At 39.9% G+C, this 25,502-nt stretch overlaps 1 protein-coding gene across 3 annotated transcripts in view; it reads left to right on the top strand.

The window, feature by feature from the left end:
* DOCK10 (dedicator of cytokinesis 10) overlaps positions 1 to 25,502 on the top strand; it is a 304,971-nt gene that overhangs the window by 216,487 nt on the left and 62,982 nt on the right. For all 3 annotated transcript variants that reach the window (XM_068968164.1, XM_068968163.1, XM_068968165.1), the window contains exons 15-25: positions 4,184 to 4,306; positions 6,676 to 6,755; positions 8,758 to 8,945; positions 9,442 to 9,507; positions 11,233 to 11,325; positions 16,199 to 16,322; positions 16,516 to 16,637; positions 17,015 to 17,101; positions 19,867 to 19,959; positions 20,404 to 20,522; positions 22,396 to 22,465. In XM_068968164.1, the coding sequence (XP_068824265.1) occupies positions 4,184 to 4,306; positions 6,676 to 6,755; positions 8,758 to 8,945; positions 9,442 to 9,507; positions 11,233 to 11,325; positions 16,199 to 16,322; positions 16,516 to 16,637; positions 17,015 to 17,101; positions 19,867 to 19,959; positions 20,404 to 20,522; positions 22,396 to 22,465 (1,165 nt within the window). The remainder of the gene's footprint in view (positions 1 to 4,183; positions 4,307 to 6,675; positions 6,756 to 8,757; positions 8,946 to 9,441; positions 9,508 to 11,232; positions 11,326 to 16,198; positions 16,323 to 16,515; positions 16,638 to 17,014; positions 17,102 to 19,866; positions 19,960 to 20,403; positions 20,523 to 22,395; positions 22,466 to 25,502) is intronic.

The raw sequence follows: 25,502 nt of genomic DNA, 5'->3' as shown, positions 1-25,502 counted from the left end.
TGCAACATTTCAGATGGACCAGAGTTAAAATGCTGGATTTTCTTTAGAATTAAATAAGACTAAAACAAAAATTTCATTCTTTTATCTATACATTTATAAAAGACAGTGAAGCAACACCCCCAAGTGGTTGTGCAACCTCTGTCCAGATCCTTCCAATGTCAAAAATTCAAGTATGTCCCCGAGTGGTTCTGTCTTTTTATAGCTCTAATGATTAGATAATTCTTCAGATATATATATGTATATGTACGTATGTATCGGAGAAGGCAATGGCAGCCCACTCCAGTACTCTTGCCTAGAAAATCCCATGGATGGAGGAGCCTGGTAGGCTGCAGTCCATGGGGTCGCTGAGGGTCGGACACGACTGAGCGACTTGACTTTCACTTTTCACTTTCATGCATTGGAGAAGGAAATGGCAACCCACTCCAGTGTTCTTGCCAGGAGAATCCCAGGGATGGGGGAGCCTTGTGGGCTACCATCTATGGGGTCGCACAGAGTCAGACACAACTGATGCGACTTAGCAGCAGCAGCATGTACATATGTATACACGGGGCTTCCCAGGTAGCACTAGTGGGAACCTGCCTGCCAGTGTAGGAGACATAAGAGACACGGGTTCGATCCCTGAATTGGAAAGATCCCCTGGAGGAGAGAATGGCAACCCACTCCAGTATTCTTGCCTGCAAAACTCCATGGACAAGGGAGCCTGGCAAGCTATAGTCCATATGGTCACAAAGAGCTGGATACAGCTAAAGCTACTTAGCATGCTCCTTGCACATATATATACATATATAATATAGACACAGTTTTAAACTGCTTGATAGTCACTTGTATGTTTTGTCTTCCAAAGCCACAAAAAATGTGCTTCAGTTCTGTGTTGTTCAGTCAGTAATCCCATGATCTGCAGCACGCCAGGCTTCCCTGTCCTTCACTCCCTCCCAGAGTTTGCTCAAACTCATGTCCATTGAGTCAGTATGCCATCCAGCCATCTCATCTTCGGTCGCCCCCTTCTCCTCCTGCCCTCAACCTTTCCCAGCATCAGGGTTTTTTCCAATGAATCGACTTTTCGCATCAGGTGGCCAAAGTATTGGAGCCTCAACTTCAGCATCAGTCCTTCCAATGAATATTCAGGATTGATTTCCTTTAGGATTGACTGGTTTGATCTCCCTGCTGTCCAAGGAACTCTCAAGAGTCTTCTCCAGCACCACAGTTCAAAAACATCAATTCTTCATTCTTTCTATATATCACATCTATTCATGCTTATGAATGAAGCTCTCGTGGATACCTAAGCTTCTCTTCCTTTAGGCTAAACACAGCATTTTTTTTCAATCACACCCCACACGTCAAGGCTTTGAGATCATTGCACACCAATCATTGCTCAACTCTGGCAGTTGGAACAGGACACGATGTCTCAGCCACCCTGAAACCATCTGTGTAAATGAATGAGTTCTCTGCTCTCCTGCCAGCTAGCATATTGATCAAGCAGGGACAGAGTGTGTGGTGCTCGGATCCGTGCTCCTCTGTGACGCTCTGTTCTTCACAATGTTTCCAATGTAACTGAGCTATCTCCACAACAGAGCTATGGATAAGAGCAAAATCAGTGATACAGCTCAAGTCTGCCAATAGATTTCAAGTGACTGGTTAACCTTAAAAAAAAAATACTCAATTTAACTTCCTCCTATGTTGAAAAACATGACACACATTCAGACAAAAGTCCTGGATAATATATAAATGAAAATAATCTGTAAGTTAAATATTTTCATTTGTCTCCCACAGTGTTATTTGAGACAGGACCTTTTTTTCTCTCACAGAAAAAAAAAAAAAACTGAGGAGAAACGTTCAAGGATCCTAAAAACATTCTGAGAAATTCCTGGCCCAGCCCTTGTAGTAAAGAATCCACCTGCTATTGTAGAATATGCAAGACACAGGGGTTCAGTCCATGGGTCAGGAAGATCCTCTGGAGAAGGAAATAGCAACCCACTCCAGTATTCTTGCCTGGAGAATTCCATGGGCAGCAGAGCCTGGTGGGCTACAGTCCATAGGGCCGCAAACAGACACAACTAAACATAGCAAAGCTGATTCATATCCATAGCTCCTGCAGTGTTATTACATAGCGGACTTCTCTTTTTTTCTCTCTCAGTCGCTACTTCACACACACGAAAGAAAAACTAAGGAGAAAGGCTGAAGTATTCTAAAAATATCATTCTGATCCTTTCTTTGCCCATATTCTAAATTATCTGACACTAAACTCAATCTCTATGATCAGATAGCCATTTAAATGACCTTCTCAGCCTATGTATTGAAATCTTTAGCTCATTTCAAGAGTAGTAAGAGTCTCTTGACGGTTCTTAAGTTAGGAGAAATAAAAATTCAGCATTTCTCTTAACACTAAAGAAAAATCGATTACACATAGGTTTAATTTTTGTTCAATGGGCACAGAGTATGATAAATTATAGGGAAGAAAAATGGCACTAAGGTCAGGAAGCAACAGTTAGAACTGGACACAGAACAGCAGACTGGTTCCAAATAGAACAAGGAGTACGTCAAGGCTGTATATTGTCACCCTGCTTATTTAACTTATATACAGAGTACATCATGAGAAATGCTGGGCTGGAAGAAGCACAAGCTGGAATCAAGATTGCCGGGAGAAATATCAGTAACTTCAGATATGCAGATGACACCACCCTTATGGCAGAATGTAAAGAGGAACTATAAAGCCTCTTGATGAAAGTGAAAGAGGAGAGTGAAAGAGTTGGCTTAAAGCTCAACATTCAGAAAACTAAGATCATGGCATCGGGTCCCATCACTTCATGGGAAATAGATGGGGATACAGGGGAAACAGTGTCAGACTTTTTTGGGGGGGCTCCAAAATCACTGCAGATGGTGATTGCAGCCATGAAATTAAAAGACACTTACTGCTTGGAAGGAAAGTTATGACCAACCTAGATAGCATATTCAAAAGCAGAGACATTACTTTGCCGAATAAGGTCCGTCTAGTCAAGGCTATGGTTTTTCCTGTGGTCATGTATGGTTGTGAGAGTTGGACTGTGAAGAAGGCTGAGCGCCAAAGAATTGATGCTTTTGAACAGTGGTGTTGGAGAAGACTCTTGAGAGTCCCTTGGACGGCAAGGAGATCCAACCAGTCCATCCTAAAGGAGATCAGTCCTGGGTATTCTTTGGAAGGACTGATGCTAAAGCTGAAACTCTAATACTTTGGCCACCCCATGCGAAGAGTTGACTCATTGGAAAAGACTCTGATGCTGGGAGGGATTGGGGGCAAAAGGAGAAGGGGACGACAGAGGATAAGATGGCTGGATGGCATCACTGACTCGATAGACATGAGTTTGAGTGAACTCCAGGAGTTGGTGATGGACAGGGAGGCCTGGCGTGCTGCAATTCCTGTAGTCGCAAAGAATTGGACTGAGCGACTGAACTGAACTGATGCTATGTATACTTGCTTTTCAAGAAATGTTGCCTCACATTACTATATTATTGGGATGAAAAAGCTTCATGTATTTTAAATAAATCTATATAATCCCATTGAAATGGACCAAGGGAGGAAATAAATTGTCCAGGTTCATGGTACTCTCTTTGTTTGGTACAAAAGGCTTACTCAGGCGTTTTCGATTTTATCTTTGTGTCTGTCCTAAACTTTAGGACATGGGCACCTTTATCTTCATGAAAATGTTAAAGAGTCTGCCTCTCTACACCCATATACACCACCTTATCCCATTTCCTCTACTCGTAAATTCTAATGGCACCACCCAAACCAGCGTGACCCTAACTTGCCCAGGAAATGATGAAAAAGTAATAACCTGTGTTCCCATTCCTCTCCACACTCCTAATACTCTATGGCTTTGATACATTACTAAATCATAAATAAATGTACTTGTAATTAATATGGGCTGCTGTCACTGTAGATACTAGGCTGAAAATAAGAAATTAAAGATAATAAATATAGTATACAAATGAAATTTTTGTCAAAGAAGTTTTCTTGTCTCTTTACTATATAAGTTCCTTGGAGTTTCTTCCATTTTAAGTGGGAAGTTGAATCACTTTAGTCAACTTAAAAATACATCTTGGTAAATGATATCCAAATACCAAAAGGGGAGCATTGTTGTTCAGTAGTAGAATTCTTACCTCCCTCCCACGCCAGATGTCAAACTGAATAAATATTGTTTTCTTTCAGACCAGTATTTAAGGACAACCAGGGAAATATGAACAGAGACTCAAGGTTTTCACCACTGTATAGACAAGAAAGTAACAAGATTTCAACTGAGGACCTCCTTAAACTAGCGTCAGATTATATCAGGTAGGACTTGGGGGATACTCTTGAAATCAACGTGAATCAGTTCCATTGCTACTGTTCATTTAGTATTTCTGCAAAAACAATAATTGATTACCAGATTCTTCAAATACCAAGCTCCTTTGAAAACAGATGCTTTGCAGATGACCTCACATATGCCCAGCTGATACCCTAAGAGTCAATTTGCCAGAATAATATAGAAGGAGAGTGAAACATTAAACTGTATCAGTGATTGATAGCTATGTAACAAATCACCCCCAAATTTAGTAGCTTAAAACAACATCACTTTTACTCTTGAGTCCATAATTTGAGCATGGCTAGGTGAGGAGACTTTGTCTCTTCTATATATGGCATTAACTGGAAGAGACGAAATAGAGCTAAAGAACTCATTTTTGAGATAGTGCATTTGATGACTGGCAAGTTGGTGCTGGCTGTTGGCTGGGAGCTTGGCTGGAACTGTGGGGTGGAGACCTTGGTTCTTTTCCATGGGAGCCTCTCCATCAGATGCTACGGCTTCCTCGTGGCATGGTGACTGGGTTCTAAGAGTAAGCATACCAAGGAACAGACAGGAATGTGACGATGTGATGATGTTAAGCTCTTTCATGATACATGACTGAACTAAAACTGTTAGTCCTCTGACACACTCAGGATGCTTGTACCCTTTGCCTCTTCACCAGATATAAGCTGTCTGCCTCTCCCGTCTCAGAATCAACAATTTCTTATCAATTAATTTGTTTATCCAGAACTAAAATAATATACTACTATGAATAATATTTTCTATATCTTCAATAAATGATATAGTTCTATTTAACTAGAAGGGAAGTTTGCCCAATGTCTTTTTTTGTTCTGGAAAAAATATAAACCTTTGAAAGCAAAATAAAGGTAGAATTGAGCCAATATTACTTTTTATGTGATTCTACAGGACCACTCCTTACATGGGGAGACCCTCCTTTTTCCAAACTTCATGATCAAAACTCCTATAGCCACTAAGTAGAAAATAAGTATACTTTTTCTCTTTACTTTTTCCCAAATGTATTAAAACATGAAAAGTTGTAACACAGCAGAAAGAAATGGGCAAAACGGAAGACCATATTGTCATGAAACCCATGTTATTGGTGTTTAGCAAAGAAAGTAATCATTATAGCATTTAGAGGGCATCTGGAATACCCAGTGCCATACTGTGAGACTCAATTATTTCACAGATGCCTCACACCTTATGACATTTATTCTTAGTAGTGTGCTGATAAATGTCTACCCCTGACCCTCTGGCAGGAAAAATCTGATTTGTACTGATAGCTAAATTCTGTGGTGTAACTGCTCCTACCATTGCTGATTTCAAGCTACCAGTGGGGCTTTAGCAACATGGAGTTGGGAAGAAATGTGCACACCATTATGACATTTCCACCACACAGTTAGGTGTAAATAACCTCAAGATCACAGATCATCTCACCAGGTAGTAATGTAGTAAAACAATTACTAAGTGATGCAATTTTAGTACTTATTACCTTGGTGTTTAATTAATGTGTTTAATGATAAGTTTATATAGTTTTATTTTTAATAATGGCTGTGTTTTACAGTTGGCAGGCAAAATAGCTGAAAATTTAACCATCAACTCTCACAAGCTGGAAAGAGCTGACTTGACCCACCACTATAATTATTCTGCCTCTCAAAGTAGATTTCCTGAGAGGGGTAACATTTGAAATTGTGATCAACAACTTCTACCTTACTATAAAGGAAAATAGGGGAGAAGGTTTTAGGAAAGAGGAAAGGAAAGAAATTCAAGGACTCATAAATTAGAATGAACGTGGGAACAGGGTTAGGTGGTGAAGAAGTATCTACATACACTTGCAAAGGTGGAAGAAGAAGAACCGGGGTCAAGGAAAGGTCCCTTTTCCTCCTGGATTGTTGGTGAAGAGGGAAAAAGCAGTTGTAGCAAAAAGCAGCCTTGCTCTCAAAAATTCTTAAAATTCCCCATGAAAGTGAATCATTTAAATCAATTCAAATGCTAGTATCTTTTGTTAACAAAGCTATCTACCATTTACCAAAACTAATAATTTACATGGTACTTATTTGGCTAAATAAATGGTTATCTGAAGTGGTACAAACAAGTTTAAAATATCCTTTAGAATATCTATAACTTGATCCCTCCCTGATTTTTAATTTTTATTTGCAAAATCACATACATTTTAGTTTTCAACTAGCTAAATGAAATTATTCACAGATTATTTAAGGTTCCACTGTTTATTCTTATCAAAGCTCAGAATTACAGTTGACTGTTTTTTTTTTTTTTTCCTCCTTGACAGCTAGAATTAACTCATTGTGTGTTTCTGTGTGTGTGTGTGTGTGTGTGTGTCTATGCTGGCATACTTTCACAGAAACGACAGAATAAGCAAAACACAGACCATTCCCGGAAGCCTGGATATTGCTGTCGACAACATTCCTTTGGAGCATCCAAGTATGATGATGATGTCATGGTTTCTTTGTACAGTTTGAGTATTCAGTGGCTTTTTGGTTGGTTGATTGGTTGGTTGGTTCGTTGGATAGATAGTTTGTTACAAAGATTTGTTTGGGATTTTTTATCTTAAGGTTTGGGATAACTAATTCATTATCATGTAAAAATTTGGGACTTCTTTCTCCATTAGGACAGACTTATACGTATTACAGGGAGAAGGCAATGGCAACCCACTCCAGTGTTCTTGCCTGGAGAATCTCAGGGACAGGGGAGCCTGGTGGGCTGCTGCCTGTGGGGTCGCACAGAGTCGGACATGACTGAAGCGACTTAGCAGCAGCATACGTATTATAAGACAGGAGCTATATTCAGGGTAACCTAATATTCACCATACACCTAGCAGGATATTACACTATATCACTTAATCCTCAAACACTGAAGGGTTGCAAATGACAAAAGTCAGTTTCAGAGGTATTGATAAACCTAACCCATATTGGGCAATGCCACACTGTGCTGCCGAAGGGCTACTCCAGACACCGTGTGTAGCTACCCAGGGCCATGCAGTAGTTATAGCTGGAATGTTTCTAGACCCTTATTACACAGAGAGCATGTATCTTTCTCAGAATATGGTTCATTTATGTTAGTAAAAATTTAAATTTCAGAAGCAATTTTATTAATTTATAAATAAGATCTTCAGAATTGATTTATAAGTGGTGAGATTGTTTTTCTCCTTCTTATTACACTTTTTAGTGACTTTCTCGATGGTGGAAATAATGAATAAAAGCATTCTAAAAAGAGCTACAAACAGGAAAAAGGTCATTATCACAGGATATTTGAATTACCATGAGCACTATTAAGTTTTTCATTCTTATGATTTTTCCACAAGTCACTGTAATATGAAAAAAAAAAAAAGAGCATTCTCAACCCATGGCTCCAAATCACTTTTATATTGATTGGGGTGAAAAACCAGAAGATAAACTAAGCCATTTCCTCTACCTAATGTGTGGGACGTAGATGTTATTACCTAGAGAAAAGAAAAATAGCAAAAGAGAAAGCTAAAATATTCTCTCTCAAAGAGCCAGAGAACATCAGAGAAATCTAAATATATAAAAATTATACATGATTTTTTTTTGTAAAAAAAATCTTGTAATCTGATTCCCAAGCATATTTAGCTAACCATTTTGCTTGTTTGGACACAGGAAAATTCCAGAGGGAGTAAAGGAAGGTATGAAACCTTGCTGTCTTTCAGTCCTGCAGGCTGAAGCCTCCAAACTATATAGTGACCAGTTTTGATTTATATTTTCTTTATGGTCTTTTCCCCCTTTTAGGCTATTTTTTACAAAGTTAGAGTTTAAGAGATGGTAAAAACCAAAGAAAAAATAAAATTGTAACTAATGCAGAGGGTGATTATGACCAATGTTGTGAAATCATTCCATAGGGAAATTACAATTAAGCCAATAATAAATCCATTGGACAGAGTTTTGTTCCATCACAGATCAATTTTTATAGTGTTATGGTTAAGGTCAGTGGACTACTCTTTATCTTATATATGTTAGTCACTCAGTCATGTCTGACTCTTTGTGAGCCCATGGACTGTAGCCCACCAGACTCCTCTGTCTATGGGATTTTCCAGGCAAATATACTGGAGTGGGTTGCCATTCCCTTCTCCAGGGGATCTTCCCAACCCAGGGGTCCAACCCGGCCTGGTTAGTATGCTCCGAGGATCTCTAGCTAAAATTTTCTTTTTCTATGAAGCTTACTACAAAAAGGAAATGGCTATAAATCCAAAAGATTTGCCAGTTTTTTGAGACATTAGTATTGATGTTAAATATATCACTAATTATCTATCATGCTTGCCTCCTAAAAATTTTTCGTGCCAGCATAATTTAACATAAATTGGTATACAAGTATAGAATTTCTATTTTAAATAGATTCACTTTTAAATAGATTAAGTCCTGTTCACTTATGATCATATTCAATGACAAACTTTTATTTCTGATTTTTAAAGACTGTGTAACATCGTCCTTTATTCCTGTCAAGCCTTTCAATGTGACGGCAAAACCAGAACCCACAGTGGAAGTGGAAGAATTTATTTATGACTCAACAAAGTATTGCCGTCCTTACAGAGTATACAAAAATCAGATTTACATCTACCCCAAGCACCTCAAGTATGATAGCCAGAAATGTTTCAACAAGGTATGATATGTTTCTGAAATATCATCCTCTCTCGCTACCCTATTTAGACCATATTAAGATGGCTTCTTGAAAGTTCAAAAACAAATTACTGTGGGCCAACACTTTGGGATAGAAAACTATTTGAAGAAAATGTTTAATGAGAGGCAGTGATGAGTTTTACCTTTACAGTGTTTAAGGATACGCATTTTATAGTATATGAATAATCCTTTCTGAAATCAGCCCTAATTAATTTTGTTCTAGACTCTATTTTTAGTTTATTAAGAGAGACTGAAAATAGCATACCTGCACTTTCAATATGAGTCTTTTATTCCCTTTTAAATAATCTCTCCAAATCCTTCTTCTATTTCTGAGCGCTATGAATACTATCACAAGAAAATGTTGGCTAGTCTACACTTTTCAGATTTAATTAGAAGCTACTTATTTTAGGCACTTGAATTGTTTTGTGATGTTATCTAACAGGAAATTACAACGTCCATTTCCTCTGCTGTAATTTCAGGCACGAAATATAACCGTGTGCATTGAATTCAAAAATTCTGATGAGGAAGATGCTAGGCCCTTGAAGGTGAGCCAAGCCCCAGGGGGAACACAGCGTAAAGGGGGAGGCAGGTGCCCTGGTTCCCTCCACCACCAAGAAGCTTTTATTTTAGTGTGCTTGAAAGACGAGCAGTTAGTACATTTATTTTAAGTTTCCTAACATGTAGCTGATTGAATAGCCACCATTAACTAGATCTATTAGAAATGCCAGTCTCATGGCTCCACTTAGCTTTTCATGATTTGGAAAAAAGGAAGGCATTCCAGTGTGAAATCAATGCAAAGATTCCCCGCTGGAAGTCTTTGCCCTTTTCGGAGATTAGCCTGCATCTCATGAATTCACCGTACTTGATTTCAAATGCCACATCCCAGCTGGCCTTCACGTGGTCTGTGCAGAAGGGCTGCTCCTACTGGCCTGATGGCTAATGCAGGTGCCCCATGGGATGCTCACTTTTATGGAAGGTGCATGTGGCCATCTGCCTGAGGACCTGGGAAATGGCCCTGGGAAGCTGGTCCCTGCTGTTGATCACACGATTTAATAAGATCAATAAAACCATGAGGTTTGTATGAACTGGGCTGTTTGAACCTGTAAAACTGCAACTAGATGGCTTTTTTCAGAGTTCATATTTGATGTATGCTCTTTTTATTTTAGGGACTTCAAACAACATAAAGTAACCTATAAAAATAGAGTGGAAAATTCTTTTTAGTGGGCTTGCAGCCAGATCTTCCCAGTTTCAATGAATCAGAGGAAAGAGATAGTAAAGGACAAAACTCATTTCTAGCTAACCCCCACAATTATCTGAGATCATCTCTTAAAGCACTCTGTCAGGGACCAGTTATATTCTCCAAACTCAGAAGGGTGGTAGCATTATTCAGAAGAACAGTAAGCAGTTTGAGTGATTGAATGAATCATGCAGAGTAGAGAGAAAGAGTTCTTTAAAATTGTCCTAAGGTACTCTCAGCCTCCTCAGGTTCCAAGTTCCACAATAGCATTAGCAGCAGGAGAGAAAAACTAAAATGAAATGAAATTGTCAGGCGAACAATAGCAGTGAGCAGATGGCAAACACACCAGGCCTGTTAGAGCATTGCTTATGGGGAAAATTCTTAAAAATGAAAAGTACTTGCAGGTATGTGTGACCTCTGTTTCATTGCATTCTAGAGCATTACTCAGAGATACAGCTAACTTCAGTAGAGGGACTCTGAACCTTGAGCTAAAAGGACTTTTATGACCGGAAAATACCATATCCCCACCAGCTGGCCTGATTAGGACCTGGGATAGAAGAAAAATGCAATATGGTAGAGCCTAGAGCCAGCCCTAGGATTCCAGAATTCTTGGTTGGGGGCTGGCATGTCAAGTACTGGGGTCAAACCAAGCCTTGTGGTCACCCAGGACTGATGACCTTAAACTCTAGATCAGAGTTGGATACCATGGGCTGCAGGAATCAGAAGTGAACAGTCTCTTATCTCCAGTAATCAAAAGTTAGGTAGTGAACTGACTCAGATATTCAGTTTTGACATAATATCTACAGAGTGAATTAAAGCCTTCATATTTTCTTCAACAGTGCCCCGTTGTAGAATAAATACAGGACAGCAGATCAAAGAAGCTCAAGGTTAATTAGATGTCAGCTAAGCCTGGAAGGTTATCACAAAATTTATCTTTGTTCCAGAATGGGGAACAGAAAAAAGTTGTGGCCTTTCTGTGCTCAGGGTTAATTTCAGACCCTCATAATTATTCAACTCATGATTTTTTAAACAGTGTATTTATGGAAAACCTGGAGGGCCCCTCTTCACCTCAGCTGCCTACACTGCAGTTCTGCACCATTCCCAGAATCCAGATTTCTCGGATGAGGTAAGGGTCAAGACTTCCCTGCCCTCAGCAGCTCCTTAAAAGATGTGTGAGTGGGTGAGATAATACATGATGATAAATGCTCTCTCTTGACAACACTTCCGACTCAGGACGTTCCTTGGCAGGTGTTTAGATAACCAAGCTTCCAAAACTACATTCATTGACAGTTGCCCCAGGACCATGTTGAAAATTCATATATTTCAGCATATGATTGTCTTTTTAAAGAGAAATTTTTATTATATCATTCCTTTCAAATTAGATGAATTTTTTCTTTTATTTCATTGGCTACTATAACAAAGATCGTGTTAGATAGTTCCTACCAATCAGTAGCAGCATTTCTGGAAAAGGCAATGGCACCCCACTCCAGTACTCTTGCCTGGAAAATCCCATGGACGGAGGAGACTGGTGGGCTGCAGTCCATGGGGTCACTAAGAGTCGGACACGACTGAGCGACTTGACTTTCACCTTTCACTTTCATGCATTGGAGAAGGAAATGGCAACCCACTCCAGTGTTCTTGCCTGGAGAATCCCAGGGACAGGGGATCCTGGTGGGCTGCCGTCTATGGGGTCGCACAGAGTCGGACACGACTGAAGCAACTTGGCAGCAGCAGCAGCAGCATTTGATGTCTTAAGGAACAAAGCAAAAAAGGCTAGAGTATGAGCCAGTACTGTTGCTTATAACCTTCTTAGTAATTGAAGGAGCTTGGACCCCTTCCCCTCAGGACCTGCTTTGCCAGTTCCTAAGACTCTTATTATGTGCCAGGCACCACACTGTCCTCCAAGTGTGCACCGTCTCTCTTCATCCACTCAGCTTTCTCCAGAGAACCAGAGCCAATATGAAGATAGATAGATAGATATAATTTAATACAAGGAGGCTTAAAAGTCCCATAATCTATCATCTCCAGCTGGAAACCCAAGAAAGCCTTTCAGTTCAGTCACTCAGTCATGTCCGACTCTGCGACTCCATGAATCGCAGCACGCCAGGCCTCCCTGTCCATCACCAGCTCCCAGAGTTCACTCAGACTCACGTCCATGGAGTCAGTGATGCCATCCAGCCATCTCATCCTCTGTCATCCCCTTCTCCTCCTGCCCCCAATCCCTCCCAGCATCAGAGTCTTTTCCAATGAGTCAACTCTTTGCATGAGGTAGCCAAAGTACTGGAGTTTCAGCTTTAGCAGAAAGCCTTTGGTGTAGTTCAAAAGCCTGAGAACCAGAGTGCCTATTGTAGATTCCAGGCCAGGTTTGAAGGCCTGAGAACCAGCAGCACCAAGGGCAGGAGAAGATCAGTGTTCCAGGTCAAGCAGTCAAGCAGGGAGGGAGTTCCACCTTCCCCAGCCCTCTTGTTCTATTCTGGACCTCAGTGGGATGATGGTCACCCCCGTGGGGAGGGCCATCCACTTTGCTCAGTCCAAATTCAAATGCTGATCTCTTCCAGAAACAGCCTCATAGACATCCCCAGAAATCATATTTAACCAGCTATCTGGGCATCCCATGGCCCAGTCAAGTTGACACATAAAATGAACCTTCAATCCTTGATACTTTACAGATAAGGAAACTGGGGGTCAGGGAAGCAACTCAGCCTAGGGCATGTAACTATGAAGTGACAGTCAAAATATAGGCCAGGCCATGTGACTGCAGAACCTGAAGCTTCACCACTCTGCTATAACACATCTAAAATACTCACTGGTGGACTTCCCTGGTGGTCCAGGGGTTAGGACTCTGCACTTCCACTGCCAGGAGCCTGGGTTCAGCCCTTTGTTGGGGAACTAATATCCCATAAGCAGGACAGCATGGCAAAAAAAAATAATAATAATAACAACAAAAAAGAACTTCATTGGATTAATGGCAAATTACTATACACATGTCAGCTGGTAGTATAAATAGCTTCAGAAAAACAAGTTCCAATAATTAAATTTAATTTCTAACCATTAAACTAAGGTCTGAACTCATGAAACCTGTCAGTATGATGTGTGGGATTAAAAATATCACAGCTTTTGTGTTAATTTCCTGTTGCTGCTCTAAGAAATTATCTCAGTCTAGTGAGTTAAATAACACACATTGATGATCTTACAGTTTGTTGTGCAGGTCAAAACTCTGAAATGGGTCCCCAGGGCTGAAATCAGGTGTCAGCAGGGATCCATTTCTCCTTTAGGCTCTGGAGAGAATCCTTACCTTGCTTTTCCAGTTTCTGGAAATGCCCACGTTCCTTGGCTTTTGACCCTTTCCAGCAGTGTCATCACTCTGACCTCTGTTTCTCTCCTCACATTTCTTATGACCCTGACTCTCCTGCCTTCTCTGATAAGGACTTTTGTGATTACACTGGCTCCACTGAACTAATCTGGTTTAATCTCCCCATCTCAAGACCCTTATCTTAGTTGCACCTGCAAAGTCCCTTTTACCATGTAAGGAAACATATTCATGTATTCTGGGGATTAGGACATGGGGGACATCTTTCCATGCTATGTTGCTCAGTGGTGTCCAACTCTTTGCAACCCTATGGACCGTAGCCCACCAGGCTCCTTCTCCAGACAAGAATACTAGAATGAGTGGGTTACTATGACCCCTTCCAAGGGATCTTCCCAACCCAGGGATCGAACCTGGGTCTCTTATGTCTCATGCATTGGCAAATGGGTTCTTTACCACTAGCACACCTGGGAAGCCCCGGGGACATTGTGGGCGGGGGGTGGGGGGATGGGGGGGCTATTATTCTGCCTATAACCCTTGCTTACACTTAAGACCATTTTTAAACTTATTAAAAGAACACTGATGAAACCACAGACCTGAGGAACCTTATCTCCTTCTTTCACATCCATTTAATGCTCTTAATTTTTCCCTATAAATTTAGGACAGAGGTGAAAAAAAAATTAAGATAAAAGTCTATTACCGTATTACTGAATATTTACTACAATATTGACCCCTTGACAAAGCCCATCTGAAAGGCGCATTCTCTGTCGACGTATAAGATTAAAAGGAAGAAAAAAAAGGATGTTCTTAGGGTTAAGTGTGGCTTTTAATCTCTCTCACTGTCATGGGCTTCCTGGAATCCTTGTAAAAGCAGTGAGCTTCTCCACAGGAGAACGTGTATCTAATGAACAGCTTGGTGAACTATGCCATGCAGATTCAAAACCATTTTCTTCTTTGTATTGCAAAAAGAAATGATTGCCTTAATTATAAGCATGGCTACCAATTCTTCTAAGACACTGTTAAAAATAAAATGTGAGTATTTTCAGTACTTACTTCTGAGGAGTATTTGCTTTGATATGTAGTTTGACTGGAATTCGTAAGCACCTGTTTCATTCCTATGTGCTCTGGCTGAAAAGAGAACATTTCGTTCTGCTGCATTGTTAGTTTTTGCATGCTTTGAACTGTATATTGGCTTTTGTTACCAGGTTAGCATGCTGGTATGTAACACAGATATGTAAACTGCAAACCATTCTAATTCAGAAGTTCTCAAACTTTACCAGGCATACAATCACCCAAAAGGCTCACTAAAACACAGATTACTGAAACCCAGCCCCCGCCCCCAGATTTTTGGATCCTGTATATGTCTGGGATGGGGCCCGAGAATTCACATTTTTAGACAAGTTTCTAAGTGACGCTGCTACTACTGTCCCAGGGATGACACTGAAAATCTATTAATAAATTCTCTCCTGAACAGTGTAAAAATAAATGAACTAGCTATATAGATGCACAGAGTCTGATAAATAAATTGGTAGATAATTTGCCTGGGTCTCTGGGCTTCCCTGGTGGCTTAGCTGGTAAAGAATCTGCTTGCAGTGTGGGAGATCTGGGTCAATCCCTGGCTTGGGAAGAGCCCCTGGAGAAGGGTAAGGCTACCTACTCCAGTATTCTGGCCTGGAGAATTCCATGGACTCTATAGTCCATGGGGTCACAAAGAGTTGGACACAACTGAGCAGCTTTCACTTCACTTTCACTATCACCTTATTGCTTGATTTGATGTTCTAGAAACTACCTGGTTGCTAATATTGAACTGAATGTAGGTTACCTGCCTGGGATCCTGAGGTTCCAGTGTGACAGATGTTCTTGTCCTGAAAGGTCCTAGTAATTACTGACGAGTCCATCCTCCTAAGTGACTCAAAGCCCCCTGACGTCTCTTGCTTTGGTGGCTTCCTCTGTACCATCTTACTTCACAAGACTGTTGAGGGAATTAAATGGCAGCCTATGTGACAGAGGTTTAAAACCTGAAAAGTGTCGCCTGGGGATCTTCTTAAAATGAAGATTCAGATCCCATGTGTCTGGAGTAGTGTCTGAGTTTCTGCACGTCTAACCAGCTCCCAAGTGATGCTTGTGCAACTGGTCCATGCACACCCTTTGGGAGGCGAGGACAACTTAATTCATGCCCCTTGAGGATAAGTCCTTAATCTGTGCCTCATTTACATTGTACCGTTATGTCTCCTTGTGTGTTTTTCATATGTGTATATCTGTTTGCATATGTGTGTGTGTTTAATTCATGGCAAAATCTGTTGTTCAGTTGCTCAGTTGTGTCCGACTCTTTGTGACCCCATGGACTGCAGCATGCCAGGCCTCCCTGTCCTTCACTATGTCCTGGAGTTTGCTCAAAACTATGTCCCAGAGTTTGCCCATGATGACATGAATTACCTAAGGAGAAACACTGGGTAGTCTAAATTATCATAATCCACCACAGTAAAGAAGTAAAAATATAATCTTGACGCATTAGTGCTAGCAGGATGGATATGTACTAAGAATTAAATCAGTACTTCTAGTGCTGACTTAAACATGGACCTAGGTTTCAGTTAAAGACTTTTTAGAAGATTAAAGTACCTATGCTTTGTCTTGCCCTGACCCTAGGAAAATGATTTCAGTCTCAGCCCAGCTACTATCTCTTTCATTGCAGGTGAAAATTGAGCTCCCAACACAACTTCATGAGAAACACCATATTCTGTTTTCTTTTTATCATGTCACTTGTGACATAAATGCGAAAGCTAACGCCAAAAAGAAGGAGGCACTGGAAACACCAGGTACTGACCAGAAGCAATCCGACATAGCCATACATGTCATCTCAGACTTGAAGTGGAAAGTACTTGAAAAGCTGATTTATTTAGAGTTTTTAAACTAAGTTTTGTATTCGTAAATGATAAATAGCTTTCTTTTTACTCCTCTCCATGAAGGTGTGTACTGAAAAGTTTTCTCTCTGTTTTTCTTTTTTTACAGTTGGATATGCTTGGCTTTCTTTGATGAAAGATGATCAGATAGCTTCTCAAGAGTATAATATCCCAGTAGCAGCAAGCCTGCCTCCAAATTATTTAAGCTTTCAAGATTCTGCAAATGGGAAGGTACTGGGGAGCATATAACTTAAGAGAAAAGATACATGGGCTAAATGGCATGAGATTATCTTCCATCAGCTATTTAAATAAACCCCACCTTAATGTATTCATCCATTGTAATTAGAAATCAACGGTACCTGTAATATTTCAATACCTTGTTTTGTTTGTGGCCAGTAGAAATGATCTATTCAAAATGATCCCCTGATATCACATTGGTATCATTTACTAATACTGCAAAATATATTTGCACCTCTCATTTTCCATCTCTATAGTAGTGTGAGACTAATGGATCAAGGTGGCAAATTAACATAAACCAAATAACCTATTTATTGATATTTCCTTTCTCTCAAATTGCCGCAGTGACAGTAACAAACTCTTTTTTGCAGCACACTGGGAGTGACATTAAATGGGTCGATGGTGGTAAACCACTTTTCAAAGTATCGACATTTGTTGTATCAACAGTGAACACTCAGGTGAGCATATTGTCCTGATATTATCCAACTGCAGACTAAAATTCCAGAAGTGTATTTATCAAGATGACACTTCCCTTGGAAGATGATTTGCTTCCAATGACAACACCCAAGTGTTAAAAATATGAGACATTTAAAATTTAAATTGCGGACCGTTCCCTTGAAACTCAGTCTAATTTCCAATGCCTATCCAAGCCTCCTCTCACGGAGCAAAGGCCATGAAGTGGGCAAAACTGTATCTGAGAGCCACTTTGGTCAACTTCTGACACAGTGACTTTGGACAAGTCACTTCACCCCTGCAATCCCATGTCCTCATCAGGAAAATGATAACAATAAAAGAAAATCTCCACCTAAGATTGTAATGAGGCTCAAAATGAGAAACTGCATGTGAAAATGTCTCATAAACTACAAAATGCTGTACACAGGGAACTATTACCACTGTCATATTACCATAAAACTCACCCCTTCCCATGCAAGGCAGCTTATTTTAGCACAGTGGGAGAACTTTTATGATACTGATTATAAACTACAAAGCAAGCTGTTACCTGTACATAGAATAAGTATTCCTCCTTTCTTAAATTCAATATGCATTTGGTTGGTTGTAGGTATGTGTTTGTGTGTGTGTGTGTGGTTTTGTTTCTTTTTTTTTTTTATTTTAGTTTTTTGTTCTTTTGCTTCAAGCTGCTTTAGCACATACTTGGTTGCTAAGAAAAGTGAAATAATCCAGCATATATTGGGTCAAAATGTCTTTCCATAACCACTGGCGCCTCAAGCCAGATTGAGTCCTCTTCCCTAGTCCTGTGTCATGACTCCTTAAATACATCTTTTCTCTGATGCCATCAGCCCCAGTCAAGTCCCACAAGGTGATCGTTCTCCACCAAATCCTGCGTTTATGCATCTCAGAATCCTGAGTTTCTCTTTGTCATGCTTCCGGCTACTTTCCTCCAAACAGCTCAGGTCCCTCTGGGACTCACCGTTACTTACCTTTCTCTACATTAGCTGCCCACACACTCGTCGCCCCGGGAGACAACTTCCTTCCTCCATAGCGGTATTTGCATCAGTTTTTAAAGACCCTAGGTCCTTTCATGCACTGTACCCTCTGTCTGCTTCATTCCTCCAGGACACAGGGATTTTGTGACACTGCCTTTCCTCAGCCAGGAAAGCCATCTCTCTCTCTCTGCCTCCCCTCCCCTCATCAGTCTTTCAGCTCCTCTCCATCCTTCAAATCTTGGTTCAAATATCACCTCCTCAAAGAAGTCTTCCCTATCTGCTGACCCCTCAGACATGCTGTATCATCATGTCATATACCGTCTGACACCCTTTTTTCCTTTGAGGCCCTTGTCTGATTGTGAGAAAATAGGTATGTGTGGAAACCATGGTGTCGTATCCATCTCAGGGGCATTATGGAAGGACCAGAGGAGGGGTGTGGGTTTTCCTTGCCCAGAGCTCTGTCTTCCCTGCCAGCTGAGGATCTGACAAATAGCTTTCACTAAGTAATTTTTGAATAAATAACATAAAACTGAAAATATTACTTACATACACACACACTGACCTGTGGGGAACTCAAACCACAGATGCCCCTCTAGAGCTGACAAATGCCGAAGAAACACCCCGAAGAGTGTGAAAAGTCAGAGTGCTAGTTTCTCAGACGTGTCTGACTCTTTGCGACCCCACAGACTAGTCCGCCAGGCTCCTCTGTCCATGGAATTCTCCAGGCAAGGATACTGGAGTGTGTTGCCATTCCCTTCTCCAGGGGATCTTCCTGACCCAGGGATCGAACCTGGGTCTCCTGCATTGCAGGCAGATTCTTTACCACCTGAGCCATCAGGGAGTCTGTATCCCACTTCCTGACTATGTAATTTTGACCCCCAGCATTTCCAATGTGACATTTGCTTCAGGAAACAACATTAAAAGACAGATCGGTTTGCTCCAGCTGCCATTAGAAAATACCACAGACGGGGTTGCTTAAACAGAAATATATTTTCTCACAGTTGTAGAGGCTGGTCGTCTGAGATCAAGGTGTCAGAGTGTTGTCTTCTTCCAAAGCCTCCCTCCTTGACTTTCCTCTGTGTGTGTGAATATCCAAGTTTGCTCTTCTGTAAAGACATCAGTCATATTTGGGATTAGGACCACACTAACTACCATAATTACCTCTTTAGAGGCCTTATTTTTAAATATGGTTACAACCTGAGGTACTGGGAGTTGGGACTTCAACACATGGATTTTGGAGAGGATACAATTCTGCCCTAAAAAAGGACAGGAGTCAACTTGTATTTCACAATGGCAGGTGAACTTCTTAGTTTTTTATTAACGCTGACATTTTAAGTATGAAAGTATCCCTGCACATATTAAACTGTACCCATTCTCGTGTGTAGTAAAGAATAGTAAGAATAAATGATAGAAGTCTGTGGAAGAAGCAGGAACAGGAAGGTGATAGAAGGCAATTTAAGAAAGAAAGAGGAAAAAAAGAGGGAGGAAAGGAGCAGGAACAGAGCCAAGAGAAGGCATTCTCTAGCTATTGTCATATGGCCCAGAAGGAAACAAATCTCTGAGAAGGAAATAGGAAGGAGAGCAGACTTTGTGGTTCAGGTCAAGCCCTCAGCATGCCAGAACAGCTCCGGAAATGAGAGGTCTGTCTCTCTGCCTCCTAGGTAAAGCACCTCACGTCAAGTCATCTGCCCTACAGAAGGACTCACCTCCCATCACCATGATTGTTACACAGCTTATGTGTCATCAAAAAAATCAACACCTTTTTTTTGCTGTTTCAGGATCCACATGTGAACGCATTTTTCCGACAATGCCAAAAAAGGGAGAAAGATATGTCTCAGTCACCTACCTCAAATTTCGTCCGCTCCTGTAAGGTAACATGACATGCAAATAGTTGCAGTGGTCTCCAGGAGGGAAATAGGCAAAACAGACCTTTACATTTTGCATTGAGTAGCAAGCTTCAGGGTAATTATTCTTAAAGATTTTTAAACACCTTATCATTTCCAAGAGGAAATGATTTTATTTCACAGTTCCTAAAAGGTGTCTGTATAATGGAAGAGTAAGCAAAGATCAGTTTCTCCAAAATAAAAATGATTGAAAATCAGAGTCAATTCACTCTAAATTAGTTAATTAGATGTAGAGTCTTTGCAACATATACCCTCATGCCTGTATGTCATGAGAAATGCCATGAAAAATAAAGCCAAACAAAGGTGAACTACTGTATTCATATTCAAGTCCTGATGAACATCAGTCGAATGTGCTTTAAATTTAATCAATGACCTTTTTTTTTTTTTTTTCCTGTCCTGCCAATTTAACAGAACTTACTGAATGTGGAAAAGATTCATGCAATCATGAGTTTTCTGCCTATAATCTTGAATCAGCTCTTCAAGATTCTGGTACAAAATGAAGAAGATGAAATAAGCACCACTGTGACCAGGTATTCATAGCACAGCCTTGGGAGAAGAGATTTTATAAGCTGGGGTCACAGGCAACTCTAATTATAACTGAGTGGCTACATAACTGTGTACGCTTGCATTTTGTTTGAACACATATCTCAAAGTTAAGTATGTCTCACTCTTGAGTTCTTCCCTTCTAATCATCTATTATTATCATCCAAGTGGAGTTGTAGACCTCTTTTTTAACTTTTCCTTTGTGCTTTTCAATTATACTTTTTTTATTTTGAGATAGTTATACAGGCACTTGCAGTTGTAAGAAGTAATACAAAAGAGAGCTCATGTTCTCGTCAGATGTTCCCAATGGTGACATCTAGCAAAACTATAGGACAGTATCAATCCCAGAATATTGACACTGAAAGAAGCAGGAGACAGAACATCACCCTTCCCAGAAAGATCCCTCATGTTGCCCTTTTACTGACATACCTACTTCTTTCTCATCTCGGTCTCCACCCCTTATTCCTGGCAACTGCTAATCTTTTCTCCATCTCTAAAATTTTGTTACTTTAAGAATTTTATATATTTTGTATTGAAATTTTATATGTAATATGAGTACATATATTTTTATATTATATTATATTATATATTCCATGTATTATATAAGTTGATAAATTTATTATATAGTCTATTTTAAATTTATATATAAGTTATATGGCTTTATGAGGGCTTCCCAGGTGGCACAGTGGTTAAGAATCCACCTGCCAGTGCAGGACACACAAGAGACAAGTTCAGTCCCTGGGTAGGGAAGATCCCCTGGAGGAGGAAATGGCAACCCACTCCAGTATTCTCCCCTGGAGAATCCCATGGGCAGAGAAGCCTGATGGGCTACAGCCCATGGGATTGCAAAGAGTTGGACACGACTGAGCATGCACACACACACAAATGTGAAATTATATCATATGACAGTGTGTAACCTTTAGGAACTGGCTTTTTTCACTCAGCATAACTCTCTCGAGATTCATCCAGATTGTTACATCAATCAATAGTCCTCTCCTTTTTATGTGAGTAGTATTCCATATCATATTATGTTTAAAACTCACCCATTGAAGAATAGCTGGATTGTTTCCAGTTTTTGGTAGATTTGGAGTGAATATAAGTTTCCATTTCTCTGAAAAGAGCAATTGCTAGGTCATACGGTAGTTGTATGCGTTGGGTTTTCTTTCATATTTATTTATGTATTGAGTCTTGGTTGTGACACACACAATCTTTGGTCTCTGTTGCGGCATGCAGGATGTTTAATTGTGGCATGCAGACTCTTAGTTGTGGTATGCGGGATCTAGTTCCCTGCCCAGGGATTGAACTCAGGCCCTCTGCATTCGGAGCTCAGAGTGCTAGCCACTGAGCCACCGGGGAAGTCCCATATGTGCTGGTTTCAAGAACATGCCGAATTGTTTTCCAGAGTAGCTGTACTATTTTTTTCCCACTAAATCTTATTTTTCTTTTTATGTTCAATTTTTCTTTCACTGTTCTCACTTTAAATTTGCCTTCACTACATTCTTTCAACATTGCTAATCTGTCTGGTGACTTTAGCAAATTACAATCTTCTCTTTCTAGAGATAGGGTTTTCAGTTAATTATCGAATCATACATTCCTAAAGTTCATTTTTTAAAAAAATATTAGTCACAGCATTCTGGAATGCCATAAGACATTACTTTTATCTTCGTGTTTAGAAATTTCAAGGTTGGAAATGGCTAATGGATGTTACAGATACTGAACACCTGGTACTGAGTTTGAAACTGGTTTGTTCATTCATTCAGTAATGATTAAGTGCCCAGCTTACCAAGCACTTAAGTGACAAACCAAGTGGTATTTTCCTGCCTTCTCCAGAAAGGCCACTCAACAGCTTTGCTTTTCCAGGGTTCTGACTGACATTGTGGCCAAGTGCCATGAGGAACAACTGGACCACTCTGTCCAGTCCTACATTAAGGTATGAAATTGCCACTTGGGCGTTGGTTGTATCCCCTTGTGCTGTGTGGCTTGTCTCATTTCCTGTCTGCAATAAGTGGGAAGTTTCCCTGTTTAGCTGAATGGTGCCCACCCCAGTCATACTGAACTTTCCCTTTAGTGACTTAGAACTCCTTTTTGCATTAATGGGCTTAATGTATTATTTCAATATATAAATAATGCATACATGTGCAAATGAATATTCATATGGGGAGAAAAAGCAAAGAAAGAAGTGGAGGAGAAAACGAAAGTATGGTCTTTTGAAATCAACATTAGAAATACATGAAATTCCTCTGTAAATTTAAGGAAGATGCCTCCTGTTGGTTTGTTGAATGTGCTGTTTCTTCTGTAATGTTTTCTTAGCTCTTTTTATTGTTTTCTCAGGCATTATTTCATTTTCCCAGTTACTGTATATTTGTACCTGCTTCTGGTATGTTAAGTCCTTTCTCCTCCGGCATGAACCACTAGCCCATCCCATCAGTGTGCACTGCTTCCTCCAGTGGGCTTCGTCAGATGTTCACTTGGACATGTTTATATTCTCATTTTCAGCTGGCCTGTGAATTTATGCCAGTGAACTTGTGATGATGTTTGCACATTATAGTTCCAGCCTAAAGGTCATCTTCTTGAAGGAAAAGAAAAAACCCATCCAGAGTTAAATAAAAGTATCTTATATTCCTTTATATATATAAAGGACCTAAATTTCAATTTCAATTTTTTTGTATAGATTATCTCTTTTAAGAGACAGAGCTTTTTAATTAAAAGAACATATTCCATGAATATACAAAGGTAGACATATACCCATGTAGTTCAGATGTCTAAAAAGGCAACCAGAGAAGAATTTGGGGTCTTTTGTGCTAAAATTTTGTGACAGCAAGAAATAACTAAAAACTTTATTCTGGAGTGAACCCCTCTGAGATATTATCAGTGAGGAATTACTCCCATTACAGTCTCATATTAACATATTTTTTATCTGTCAGAAAAGTTAAATGTCTTCCCAAATATCTAAGTATGAGTGTGTGCCCTTATATGCCAAAAATAGTAATTTCACAATAATTTCCCTATGGTATGATTTTCCCCAATAAGATCTACAATTCAGTTGTCAAAGGCTGGTTCCACCTACAAATGACTTTTTAGTTTGCTCTGTAAGACAGAGGCATAGCTTCCTTTTATAGGGTATTGATGAATTTACTATTCAACAGAATCTATAGAATTTCCATTCTCTCAACTTACCCCAATTTTCCATTTCAAGCTCCAGGGGGCATGAAAGGAAAAAAATTTCCCAATTTCTATCATACAATGTCATCTCTTTTTCAACACACGTATTATTTACCTTGTTCCAGTAGAATTACCAAAAATTGCATTTAGAACCCACTGATGTGACTATTTTTGTGACAGCTGGGGCTAGTTCCTGATGAGAGCCTTATATCAGCTCATAGAAGGGATCTGTAATGCTCTTGGAGTGGTGTCCTGGCAGTGCTTCCTGGAGCAGTCTTTATTTATAACCAGGATATTTAAAAAATCCTGACGAGACCATTTGATATTGTGATGTAGGAGGATACTTACTGAGTTTGCTTTGAAGTGTTTTCTCCAGTGGACCACGTTTTGTCAGTGTTTTAAACCCAGAAATACACCTATGTGGATTTTCAAGCTGATGACAATTCCTAAAGATGTTTCAGAACATAATTTCATATGTCTAAAACAAATACAGACAAATACATATAACCAACTAAAATTTATTCTGGAAAAAGCACTAAAGTAGAAAATGGAAAACTAGATTCTAATTAGGGTTAGATCATTAACTCGGAGTGATCAGCCTGTCTGAACCTCACGTTTCTTCTCTGTGAAGTGAGATGGGTAGACGAGATGAATATCCAGCTATCTGACTCTGTGACTTGACTCTTGCTATATTACATGGCTGACAGTCTGACCTTGACCAAGAAGTCTGATTTTTTTTTTCACCCTTAATGGAAAAAATTATTTTCTAACATATACAATAATATTAAGCTCCATACCTAAGAGTTTAATGAAAACTGGGGTCAATACCTGCTTTGATGTGCTTGCAAGATGTGATAGTTGATATAGCTCATACTTATTCAGAAATATGCTAAACACCATTGCAAGTTCAGTGGTGCTAAATGCTGCTAACTCACTCCATCTATGATATCCAAAATGCACACATACACCATGTCTTTTTCAAAGATGTATGTCTAAACTTGATCTAATTAGATACCATCGTTTATAGCAATTCATGGGATTGACATGGTTTAGCCAAAATTTTAAAAAATTTCAGAGCTAGTCAAAATGCCCTTGGAGCTAAGTTACTGTGCATGGGATTAGATAGTTGATTACATTACCCTCATAGGAGTCATAATCCATGAGGGGGAAAATTGTACTGCTCTTGATTTTAGCTAGTTTCATGCATCTCTTAGCCTTATTTTTCTCCTTTGGGATGGGCTTGGAGAAGTCAGACGCCTCAGGACCTGATTTAGGCATCAATGTGCTATGAAGTCAAAGAAATAACTATAGACCCAAATGCAAAGTGCCTTTGCTTTGTTTCTTGTCTGTCTTCACCCTTGACTATAGTGAAGTCCAAACTGTGAATATTATAAAGAAATGACCTTCCTTGAGGCAAACCCAACTCATAAGTAAAACATCATATGCATTTTGTATCTTAAATATATGTGCATGAATTGATACTTAAAATATATGAAGAAATATGGAAGACTAAAGCATGACATGCACTCACTGTGCCAACACCAATCTTTTAAGGAAAAAGCCAGCAGCATTTGCTATCTTACTGACGGCCAATGTTTATGAACCTCTTGGTTGCCGTGTCTCAGCATGAGATGGTAGCGGACCCTGGGCTTGTGGGCAACTCTCCTACTGGCCTCTGGAAGGCACCAGTTTCCCCACTTGGCTATTTGAGTGGGTACTCTACCCTTTCAGGATGAAGAAATGCTACCATGCCACCCACCTGTTGCCAGTGGAAGGAAGGAGAAGGGGAAATGTGCCCTAAGTAG

The sequence above is a fragment of the Capricornis sumatraensis genome, chromosome 3 (assembly GCF_032405125.1).
Source record: "Capricornis sumatraensis isolate serow.1 chromosome 3, serow.2, whole genome shotgun sequence".
NCBI lineage: Eukaryota > Metazoa > Chordata > Mammalia > Artiodactyla > Bovidae > Capricornis > Capricornis sumatraensis.
This window is presented reverse-complemented; position numbering and strand designations above follow the sequence as displayed.